Here is a 12,418-nt window from a genome sequence, read left to right on the forward strand (position 1 = left end):
AAAACTTTATTAACCTCCTAATACATTAACCATTTTTGAAGTGGTGTGGTTTTTTATGGCAATACAATTTCGATTTTAAACCACAAAATTAATAGGTGTGGTTCTAAAACTATAGGAGCCACAAGTGAAACAATTTTTTGATTAAAGTTTTAGCTTTTGTTTCTTTACCCAACATGCCTTAGTCTAGAAACATGATTTAATGTTGCAATTTTTAAACACAATGTTTTGCAATGTTGACCATTTACGTGGTCGCCCAATTGTCATTGCAGACGTGTTGTTAATTTGTTAGGTGACGTTGACGTGATATGAATATATATTAAACTCGAAAAAAATGGTACAACAGACACCAAATTTTCAATTTTTCCTTTTTTGAAATTAAGTTTTGATTTTTTTTAATTATGATACTAAGTTTAAGTGTTTTCAATTCTGACACTAAGTTATTACTTTTTTTTTTCTTTTAATTTTGACACATGGATCACATTTTCATTTGATTGTCTCTCGACATTTTTAGAAACACAAACACACAATTGTCTTTGAAGTTGTTAGGAGTCCTTGCTATTGAATTTTTACATGTTTAATCACTAAAAAATAGGTCCTAAAGACCCTAGCAAGCTGCATGTGAACCACCTAATATCATGTCTAGTGAAAGAAACAAAAAATAAAGGGAAAGAAAAGAAACCAGAGGGTCGTGATTCCATACATAATGTTACACGATGGTTTAACAATAGAAAAATAAAAGAAACAAAATCTTGTAAATACATGAGGGTTCAAGGTTAAGTTAAAGGGTATTGGAAGCATCTTGCTACTTATGTAGAAACTTGTGTTCCCGTTTATGCCATGCTAACCTCTCACGTCCCATGATAGCCATCTTATTGGAGTCTTGAATATAGGGTTTGAAAAACTAATATATAAAAGAAAAAACAAGAGTGTATACGAGATGAGTGAAGTTTGTACAAACATGGGGATGCTTGAAAAAGACTAAAGAATGTAGATGTGAAGGCCAAATGAAGAAACAAAAGAGGGTCTTGGATAGGCGATTTCGTCTTGATCCGGAATCTTTGGGACAAAAAGGCGTTGGTGTAAAGTTATTTATCTATTTATTTTCATTTTCATTTATTTATTTATTTTTAATTATACATCTTTATTGAAAATTAATCAATTTTGTAAAGTATTCTATCTTTTTGACATTTTCACTAGGTTAAAATGTTTAAACACTAGTTATAATTACTAGCTCTTTTAAAGTTAATGAGTAAATGAAAGTGATTTGTTTAAATATCTTTTCATGTGATCTTGGTTTATTAACGTTAAACTTAAAAAAAATCAAGAAATTAGTATAAAAATTAAAAAATAAAAATAAAACATAATGTTTTTATGTTTTTTTTTTTTCGAATTTGACAAGTAACTATGACACATCAACATCATATAACTAAATAATGTCATGATAAGTCACTAGTAACAACTCATTCACCTCGTAAATAATCAATATTGCAACAAATGTCTCCAATAAGACTGAACCTTCAACTTTTAAGAGGAAGGACAACACCCGATATAACTTAGTTTTAAACATCCATGTTGCATTTAATTCAGATTCACCAAAAAACATTGATTTTTAAACAAGAATCTTAGTATGATTAAACCAAAATATTTTATACAACAATTTATATATAATAATTAATATTTTATATATGTAAAATGATATCAATGCGGTTTGGTTTTTGAGTTCGGTTTCTAACACCGCACAAAAATGCAAAATATCGATTTTTCCATATTGAAAACCACATTGTCGGTTTTGGTTTTCAAGTTTCGATTTGTTACGGTTTATTTTATGGATTAGTTCAATTTTTGTTCAGGCTATTTTTGGATAACCCCGACGATAAATGACAAAAACAATATCATTATGATTAACATTATATTATTTAGTTGTTTGCCAAATCTTAACTGTTAAGATTTGTAGAAAAAATATAATATCACGAAATGTCAAATGATAAAAATTTAAGGGTGAAAACCGGTCGTCGTCGCTTTCCATCTGACATATCTCACGCCGATTTGAATCCAGAAATTCAATCGCAATCAACTCCATCCCAAACATCTACCTTCCCCACAAAAATGTCGTCAGGTTGTGCTCTGTTGTGCGAAATCATATTTGCACTTCTTCTTCCTCCTCTCGGAGTTTGTCTCCGATACGGTTGCTGCACCGTAAGTCCAACCACCAAAACAAAACCCCGTTTTATGCACGCAACCTGTTCGTGAAAATGTCTGACTGAATAATCTATTGTTGTTTCAGGCGGAGTTCTTTGTATGCTTATTGTTGACTCTTCTGGGTTATCTTCCCGGGATAATCTATGCCCTCTATGCGATCGTACTGGTCAATCCAGATCGTGACGATTACCGCGACCGCTACTATACACTTGCTTAACGAGTATGTTCGTGCCCTAATCTTCCAATCTGGATCTGTATTTCTGCAATTATGTGTGATTTATTGATCTATCTGTCGATGATTTATCTTTTTAGATAGTTACGTGTTGACTTGTATACTTTGGCACTGCTTTCATGCGTTTAATTCTAAATCTATTGATGGTTTTTCTATCTTTTAGCAATCTAAGCTATGTGTTATTAGTTCGTTCAATTTTGATCTCGATGATTACCCAATTGAGAGTTCTGTTGATTGGTCGAATCAAGATTGGAAATTTAGGGTGAATGACAGAATTTTTAACATGTTTCAGTGATTCTTGGGGGTATTTACAAAAACCTATTTGATGCTATTACATCAACACATATGAAACGATCATCATCAACAAATTGTTGTCTTCATTTGCTTGCGATTTGAGTTCTGCGATCTTTAAGTAGTATGGTTAATAAGGTTATTGGGACTTGTTTCATGACGACACCTGTAGTTATGTATGAATATGTTATTGATACGTATTAAAGTAAAATGTTAAGGTAGCTATGAGTTTTTGAAGTATAATCATGTTGTCTTTACTCTTTACTCAGTTCTTGCTTAATCTGTAGTATCTGATTTGTTTGATCATATATCTTTTGATGATGTTGTTGTTTTGTGTAAAAGATGCTTATGAAATGTATCAATTTCAAACTGAAACGTAACTAAAATGAAACCCCATAGGATAGGGGCTTTGTTTGAGGTTGGAAGTTGAATACTAGCACCATTTGTTCCTTAATAAAACACTTTCAAATGGATGCCTAGGACTTGAGCAAGACTTATAATTTTAACCACTTTAATAATGAAATAAGCGGATCTAGATTGTGTTTTACATAGAAACTACCCCTCCCCGCGTCACGGAAGACGCAGGCAGGAGTCTACTTAAGTCTGCTTTGCAGTGGACGTAATCTGTAAATTTTCTCTTAGGTGGGGATCATTTTTTATATTTTTTTAAACACATGGACTAAAGAGTATACTATTTAAATACATGAACCATTTAGAAAAAATGTGTAGGGACCTTTTTTGTATACTATAGGAAGAGTTTTTGTAATTTATTTTCTATATAGGACCAAACATGACAACATATGACGTATCGTGACAAAAATCCAAAACCCAAACATAAAAAAAGCGTAGGGATCTTTACTGTTAGGACTGTTCACTATTTGGATAAAACCGAATTGTCCAATTGGACAATTTGGATCGGACTATTTGGTTCAGATATTCGGATTTTTGGATTGGTTTTTAGCAAAAACCGAATTTTTATTTTGGATTTTGAATTGGTTTTGGTTTATAAAATAAAAATCGAATAGTAAAAAAAAACCGAATTGCAATTTATTAATATATAACTTTAATAATTTATAAATTTGCTAAATTATTCTTTTAGTATATTAAAACTTTTCATCTATTATAATATTTTAATATGTATTTCTTATAAAAAAAAATTGTCTATAAAGTAGTTTACTATAACATATTTTTCTTGATAGTTATTTATAAGTTTTAATTCACAACTAATTAAACAATATTTTTTAGTTTATATTATAAAGTAAGTTAATACTAAAGTTATATATTTGTTGAAATGTCTTGATTCTTAAAAACCGAATTGTAAAAAACCGATCCAACCGAATTATAATTTGGTTGGATCGGATCGGATTTGAATTTAGTTTGCACTATTTGGATCTACGTTTTAAAAACCAAATTTAATTTGGATTCGCTTGATCGGATCGGATTAAACTGATCCATCCAAATGAACACCCCTATTTACTGTAAATTAAAGTGACAACTTTTGTAATTTATTTTCTATATAGGAACCAACTTGCCAACATATGAAACTATTATAGCCAAAATCTAAAACCCACAAAATATACTTTCATAGCATAGTTGTTTTTTTATCATATATAATAATGGTTGAAATTAAAAACCGTAAAAATAACAAAACTTAGCTACAAAGGAAACAAGATAAATAGGTTTACATGATCGAAAGGTCAACATTGAAAATCAATTTTGTTGATATACAATTACTTATGTAATAACATTAAACTTAGAGATAGCATCCTGTACAATGCTAGGGAAAATTTGTATACCTAGACCTTGCAAAGCAAAATTTATATTAGGATAGGTTTAATTATATTTATACAACGGTTGTTAAAGATCGGGATCATACGTAGGATCGTTTTCAAGTTTGCAAAATCGGGATTGTAAGATCGGGATACTAAAATCCCACAAAAAAATGATATAAAAAGGTAATTGATTGTATGCAACACTTTTTATCCCATATGTTGTGGTTAAATAGCTCAAAAGGTAACTATTCATGTAGGTAGTTAATGACATGGTTAAATAACTCAAAAGAGTATTAAGAATTGTCATTTATCATACAATACAATAACAACTCACATCTTTCATGTTATTTGCTCTAACTATAAGGAAAAATTAAGAATATCAATTTTTGTAGCTCAATTAAAAACCACAATTTCTCAAGATCTCCATAAAAATGTCTTGAGCACTAAAAGAAAAAAAAAATTGAAAGATGTTCACCTCTACTGTTGAGGTTGAAATGTTGAAAGAAGAAATTAATAACAACACGAAGCTAAATCTCAAATTTTGTCATCGGTGAAGGTAAAACATAAAAGGAGAACATGAATTCTAGGGTTGTTGGTCATCTTTGGTTTACAAAACAGTACAAGAATGAGGATATTCTCGATCGCCCTTTGGGTAAGGAGATGAGTCAACTAATAAACATGTAAAAATAATAGAACCCAGATTAAATTTTGGCAATTTCTTATGGATTGGTATGATTGGATTACATCCCGATTCTATTGTTGGATCTATATGATCAATAATCATTATTGAAGAATATTGCTAATAAATTATAATCATATAAGGGCATATTTTTATCAAGTTGATACAATTTGAATATTTGTTATTAATATGATTATTAATAAATAATCAACTCTTGTATTTAATTATGAAATAATTATTGTTTTTGTGAAAATAATAATTAAAAAGAGAAAAACTAGTTATTATATCATATAATATGGCTAATAAGTCATGTACAAAGTTTTGGACACTTTAGTAAACTAGCTTAACCTTTTTTTTCTTCTTTTAAAAGGACATGGCGAACTATTTTATTCAAGCATAGATGTTGCTTGTCCATCTTTCACATTTGTTTCTCGTACCTTTAAAGTGTAGATAATACTTTTGATTATTAAATGAAGAAACTTTTGACTTACATAGAGTATAAAAGAATGCATGGGGATTGCATTTTTTGCTAGTCCTTTACTCATTTTCTCTATTCTTTCTTTACCAAAACCGTAACTTCTTTAAGCTCTTCTTCTTGGCTTTCTTTTGAAGGTCACTTGCAAGTGTTGGTGATATAAAGTGCTTCTTCTTTAGTACTTTATACAAGATGGGAATTAATATTCCAAGTGTTTTACTCTTGATGTTGGATACATTGTAGATAAATTCTATTATTGAATTTTTGTTATCTTCATCAACTCCTCACTTCCAAGTGGAGTCAAAGGCTTCAAAGGTTATCTCTTAAACATCCTATGGTTGTTATTATCTTTTTAGTTCATGTATGTGAATCCTCTTGGTGGTTTTGTTAAAATGATTTATAAATAAACTAGTTATTAGAAAAGTCTTATGTTTGCTATCTTAAAATTGTTTTATAAAAAAATATCATTTTTAGTTATCAAAACCCATCAATTATAATCATGTTTGTGATCTTACATACAAAACGATCATATTACGATCTAACAAAATTTTCATAGGTAGGATCGTAAGATCTTATGATCCTACTGATAGCCTTGATTCATACATAAGAATCTACATCTGACTTGTGAAAATGAATATGTAAAAAAATTATTTTTTATATATATTTACTACCTTGTATACATGAAAAAAAAAAGAAAAAAAAAGAATAGTTACAACACTAAAAAATAGTTTTACATAAAGTAATTGTAAAAAAAGGAAGATGTAGTAGGATTTATGAAAAAAAAAATGAGATGTGAAAGATGTTAGCAAAAAATAAAAAATAAAAAATAAAAAGCTTTAAGAATGTATAAAAACAGAATTGAAAATAAAAGTTAAGGAAAGTTAGTAAATATAATTTGGACGAAATTTATAAAATGAATAAAGTTGGGCCAAAATTGCAAAAAAAAGAATAAGCTAGATGGGATGTACTTAAATGGTCCCTGTGGTTTGTGAAAAGTAACAAATTTAGTCCCTATCTATTTTTTTGATGTATTTGGCCATTGTGGTTTGTAAAAGTTGCATTGGAGGTCCTTTTTCTTAACACCGTCAATTTCAGCCGTTTGGGGTCATTCAGTTGGGGGGTATATTCGTCTTTTTACATTTGGCGCTCATTTAAGATGGATTAGGCAACAATACGTCATTAACTTATCCTCATTAAGCAGATCCAAGAAACCCCATTCTTCTCCTCTTCACCTTAGCCTATTGATCATCTTGACGATCTTCATCCTTCATCCCTCCCATCCGATTTTAGGTTTTATCAACTGAAAATGGTACTTTGTATGTGGAATTTACGTGGTCCTCATACGATTGCACCCGACCTTGATAAAGATTACAGTAAGTTGTTTCATCTTTTGTTTGGTGTTTCTTGTTTTAAATATTCAAGGCTCATGATTTTTCTTTTTCAGATGGTCACGACAATTTCTTCACTTTAAAAATACATCATGGTGGATTTTTTTCAAAGTTCCCAGGAAGAAAGTACGTTGAGGGAAGGTTGGCATTCTATGACTTTGTTGACACTGATCTTTTTTCAGTTCATGATCTAAATGACATGATTCGTGAGATAGGGTATTCTGTGGATGACACAATGTACTATCATTATAGAATTCCTAATCTAGACTTAGATTTTGGATTGAAGGCTCTAGGAAATGATCAAGACGTTATATCTATGACTCAATTTGTCCCTCAAAACAGAGTGATTAATGTGTACGTTGAACATGGTTCTACAAGACTTCATACTTACTTCATGTCCCCAAGTAAAGTTGTTATTGAGCAACTGGATGATGATCCTTCTCCTGAGCTTAATAGGATTAGGCCTAAGAAGAAGGGAATTGATTCGTGTAGCAAGAAATTAGACATGAATGTCCCACTTATAGAATCAGCTAATCAAGCTCAAAGAGAAGATGGTGTGTATGATTTTTCCATGTCCCTAGTTCCTTTTGAGCCAAACAAACAAGACATGGTTAATGAGTTTAAGGATGATTCGTATTTCCCCGTACCAGAAGAAACTGATACAATGCAAGAAATTACAATTGATATTAATTGCCAGAATCATAGGGAAATGCTAGATGATTTTGAGCCTTTTAGTAGTGATGGATATCAGAATATAGGTGAGTTTGAAAGAGAGGTTGAAGCTGAAGAAGAACAAGATGAAGAAGATGAAGAAGGGCATGCAAAGGTTTCAAAAGATGATTCAGAAGAGCATACAGAAGAAGATGATGATTCTGACTACATTGTTGACCCAAAAGCTATTTTAGATGACTGGGAGGTTGATATGAGAGAGTTTCACAGTTGTGTGGATGAGGTTGAATGGTTTGGACAAGGTCCAAACATAGAATTAGATTTAAATCAAGATGATGATTTAGGTGTGATCAACAATGATGAGTTTGAAAGTGCAGGATATGAGGAAGATCTAAGGAAGAGAATGTTAAAAAAACCTGAACAAGAAGGTGCCTTGTTCTTCCGGGGTAGTTCATGTTACACCATTTTTTGTGGGTCAAGCTTTTAAAACCAAAAAAGATATACAAGGTCACGTGAAGATGCTTTCAATAAAAACAAGGAGGGGCCTATACATGGCAAAAAATGAAAAATTGAGAGTAAGAGTCAAGTGTAAAGGGGTGGTTCCAGATTCCACTGATGGTGGGCCCTCCACTGTAAGTAAAGCCACATCGAAGAGCAAAACTGTAATTTCACAAAAAGATTCTTGTCCTTTTGCTATTAAGATATCTAGATCTACGGAAGAGGAACAATGGTTGGTGAAGACAGTTATTGATGAGCATTTATGCTTACAAAGTAGAAATGTGAAGGCATGTACATCTAGATATCTTGCAAGCACTATTCTCCAAAAAGTGGATTCCAACCCTCGCATCCCAGTAACAGCCTTACAAGAAGAGCTTCAAATGGATTTGGAATTAAGCATATCAAGAATGAAGGTGTTCAGGGCTAAATCGATTGCAAAGGAACAACTGTATGGTGACTATGAAAGGCAATATAATTTGCTGAGAGATTACTGTTTGGAGTTACAAACCAATAACCCAGGTACAACAGTGAAGCTAGAAGTGTGTAATGAACCAAATCTTGATGTTCAAACTCGTATTTTCAAGAGGATATACATTTGTCTTGGAGCACTTAAGTTGGGGTTCAAATCTAGAAAAAGGGAATTATTAGGATTGGATGGATGTTTCTTGAAAGGACCACACCCTGGACAAATTCTAACAACTGTAGGTCTTGATTCCAACAATGGAATATATCCACTAGCTTATGCAATTGTGGAAGCTGAGACAACAAGTTCATGGACATGGATCTTAGAATGCCTTGGTGATGATTTGGATTTGGATGCATCATGCAACTTCACTTTTGTATCTGACAGACAAAAGGTATAATACATATAACATAAGTATCTTTTAAAGCTTGTAACAATACTAACTATAATTTACATTATATGTAGGGCATAATACCTGCAATAGCAAAAGTGTTTCCAAATGCAGAGCATAGATGGTGTTTGAGACATATACATGAAAACATGAAGTTGCAATGGAGGGGAGAAGAGTTTAGAGATCACTTATGGAGGTGTGCTACACATACAACCATTAGGCACTTTGAAAGGTCAATGGATGAGTTCAAAGATTTCAGTGCAGAGGCTCATGAATGGCTAAGTAAGATTCCTCCAGTTCATTGGGCTAGGTCTCATTTCTCAAGTAGAGCCCATTTAGATTGTCTTTTAAACAATTTGTATGAAGTATTCAACTCTAAGCTAGAGCATGGAAGGGACAAGCCTATAATTACATGTTTGGAGTACATAAGAGTGTACTTGATGAAGAGACATTGCATTGTACAAAAAGAAATTGATAAATGCAAAAGTCTATTAACCCCCACTGCAACTACCATACTTGACACAATCAAAACAGCTGCAAGCAAATATAGGGCACTCTTTTGTGGTTCTGGAAAATATCAAGTGACTAGTATGATGTTTGATCAGTATGTGGTCAACTTGAAAGAGGGTACATGTAGTTGTAGGTATTGGGAGATAACAGGGATAGTCTGCAGGCATGGAGTTTGTGCAATATGGGAACATATTCAAAATGGTGAAAAAGCCCAACAACCTGAATATTGGGTGCATCCTTGTTATAAGTTAGAAACATGGAGGGCAATGTACTGTAACAAAATAGATCCAATCAATGGCAGGAGCATGTGGCCAAAATCTAGATGTCCAACCACTCTTATACCACCTACACATCACACACAAGTAAGTTGAATGTTAGTTAACATAGTTGATTATTCATCCAGTTTTAACATTTCCTTAATATTTTTGTAGGTTGGAAGGCCAAAGAAAAAGAGGAGGAGGGCTATAGATGAGGCTAGTAACCAGTCAAAAAACCTATCTAGGAAATTCTTGACTGTTACTTGTTCCAAGTGTCATAACAAAGGACATAACTCTAGAACATGTAAGGGGCAAGGGGGGTCAAGTCAGAGAGCAGTGGGTGGATCAAGTCAAGGTGGTGTGGGTGGATCAAGTAAAGATGCATTTGGTGTAACAAGTCAAGGTTCAGTGGGTGGATCAAGTGAAGATTTCATGGGTGGGTTAAGAGTAAAGAAGATAGACAAGGGGAAAAAAGCCTCAAGTAGGACCTAAGTGAAGTTGGATACAAATGAAAGCATGACTAATCAAGTTATTTGGCTACCTTTTGTTTAAGATTATAAACTTTTGTTGATGCTTTTGTTAAAACATGTTTAATCTAGATAATTACATCTTTTTGCAACTACCTAAATTAGTGATGTAATTAAGTTGATACTAGCCATATGTCATGCTACATTTCTGGTTATAATGATCTCAGTTATCATGTTTTGATATGGTGTGTTTCTCATTCCATTCCATTGTTTAATAATGACCAAAACTCATTCCATTTCATTGTTTGATAATGTCCAAAACTCATTCCATTCCATTGTTTGATAAATGACCAAAACACATTCCATTCCATTGTTTACTTATAGGGTTTTGATTTTGTATTTTTCTCATTCCATTCCAATCTTTGATAAATGGACACAACTCATTCCATTCCAATCTTTGATAAATGGACACAACTCTTTCCATTCCATTCCAATATTCCTAATCAATAATAAAAAAAAACAATGCTTTATAATTAACATAAGACAAAATGTCATTAAACTGATTAACTAAAACCATACATTACATTAAGATTCTAATACATGACATCCCATCCCAAAATCAACTGGTAATATCTCATTCCAGTTCTACACACCATCCGACATTACATATCCAAAATACACTGACCAAATACATCCCCAAATCCAACTACTACTTAGTGCATACGTATATAAACGAAAAAAAAGAACCAAGACAGAATAAGCATCCACTTGAGCTTCACAACATCTGCACGAGCTTGAATCAACATCATTTGAACATTGTTCATTCTCCTCAGCAAGCCAGGAATCACCTGCACAGCTCTATGGCACATCAGATCATCCACCCACCCAAGAAATGGACAGCTTCGACCATTTCGAGCACAAGACCAGAATCGCCTTCCTGGGTTGAGGTCCGTCCAAGATGTGACTCTCACAGCAACACTTCCACACGTACAAATCACCATTCTTGCAAGAGAGGAGAGCTTCGATCTTTCAGAGATGCTAGCTTGATTTTTGTGAACGTTGGTTAGGGCTTATTAAAGGGGGAACATTGACCAGATCCATAGCAGTCGGATGGGATATCTGGATCTGAGTTTGTACCCGCATACAAAAGAGTGGACATACAAAAGAGTGGAGAAGTGGTGTGGAAGTCTATCCACTTTGATAGTAAAGCAACATTGATCCAATTCCATAGCAGTCAGATGAGATATATGAGTACAAAAGAGTGGAGAAATGGTCTGGAACTCTATCCACTTTGATAGTAAAACAAGCGGCTTAGGGCATCTCCAACTCTATACTAAACTCATTTTTACATTAAAATTGTCCATCACACCCTAAATCTAACACTATATAGTGTTGGTGATTGTATAACATTAAATATAGTGTTACACAATTCATCCATACTTTATTTTACTATATAAAAGCTGTATAAAATAGAATATACATATAATATTCTTTTTAGTGTTATGTATAATGTAATGAGTTGGAGAGAATTTAGTTGTTGCATTATCTTTTACACTATAATTATAATTATAAGTTTAGTGTAAAAGATAGTGTTAAAGGTTGGAGATGGTCTTAAGAGGTAACACTACATATTTTTATTTTATATCCATCATTGGTTTGGACTCTTTGTATTAGGAATTTGTAGGTCTTCTTTAAGAATTGGACAACTTGTGGTTAAACACAACTTGAATTGGTCTCTTAAAAATATAATTACAGGAAAGACTTTTTGAGTTACCGCGCGTGTCAATCAAAACATTTTTCACATAACAGATGAGGCACACATACATAACACGTATTTCATTGAGAAATAATCAGATCTATAAGATAGAAGAGAGTGGGTATACATCCACATATATAACAACAAAATATATACACATAGCACGTATTTTATATAAAATACTTCATAATATTGTGTTGGAATGAAAGTAACTACACACTCACTTGATCAGAAGATGATCGGGCAGCACTACGGCTTGCAGAAGAGGTGTTTCTCCGTAGATCTGGAAGATCTTCACAAAACCGGGCTCCTCGCGGGCAGCGTTTCGGCTCGGGAATAACGCTCTTCGGGATTCTCGGGGCTTCGGATCT

At 32.7% G+C, this 12,418-nt stretch overlaps 2 protein-coding genes across 3 annotated transcripts; both read left to right on the forward strand.

Moving 5' to 3' along the window:
- The first annotated feature begins 1,974 nt into the window (after positions 1-1,974).
- LOC145070524 (PMP3 family protein At2g24040-like) lies at positions 1,975-3,043 on the forward strand. Of its 2 annotated transcripts, XM_079017464.1 has the most exons (3): positions 1,979-2,196; positions 2,285-2,419; positions 2,724-3,043. In XM_079017464.1, exons 1-2 carry the CDS (start codon positions 2,107-2,109, stop codon positions 2,414-2,416), a joined length of 222 nt encoding a protein of 73 aa, XP_078873590.1. In that variant the 5' UTR covers positions 1,979-2,106; the 3' UTR covers positions 2,417-2,419; positions 2,724-3,043. The 2 variants fall into 2 exon arrangements, with proteins under 2 accessions (XP_078873591.1, XP_078873590.1); XM_079017465.1 differs by lacking the exon at positions 2,724-3,043 and having other exon boundaries at positions 1,975-2,196; positions 2,285-2,586.
- A 5,213-nt stretch (positions 3,044-8,256) lies between these two features.
- Positions 8,257-10,316, forward strand: LOC145067197 (uncharacterized). The gene is made up of 3 exons (XM_079014392.1): positions 8,257-9,060; positions 9,132-9,929; positions 9,999-10,316. The coding sequence occupies exons 1-3, from the start codon at positions 8,257-8,259 to the stop codon at positions 10,314-10,316; spliced, it is 1,920 nt and encodes a 639-aa protein (XP_078870518.1).
- The last annotated feature ends 2,102 nt before the right edge of the window (positions 10,317-12,418 follow it).

Source organism: Lactuca serriola, chromosome 8 (genome assembly GCF_051521515.1).
Source record: "Lactuca serriola cultivar US96UC23 chromosome 8, Lser_US96UC23_V15, whole genome shotgun sequence".
In the NCBI taxonomy this organism is placed as follows: Eukaryota; Viridiplantae; Streptophyta; class Magnoliopsida; order Asterales; family Asteraceae; genus Lactuca; species Lactuca serriola.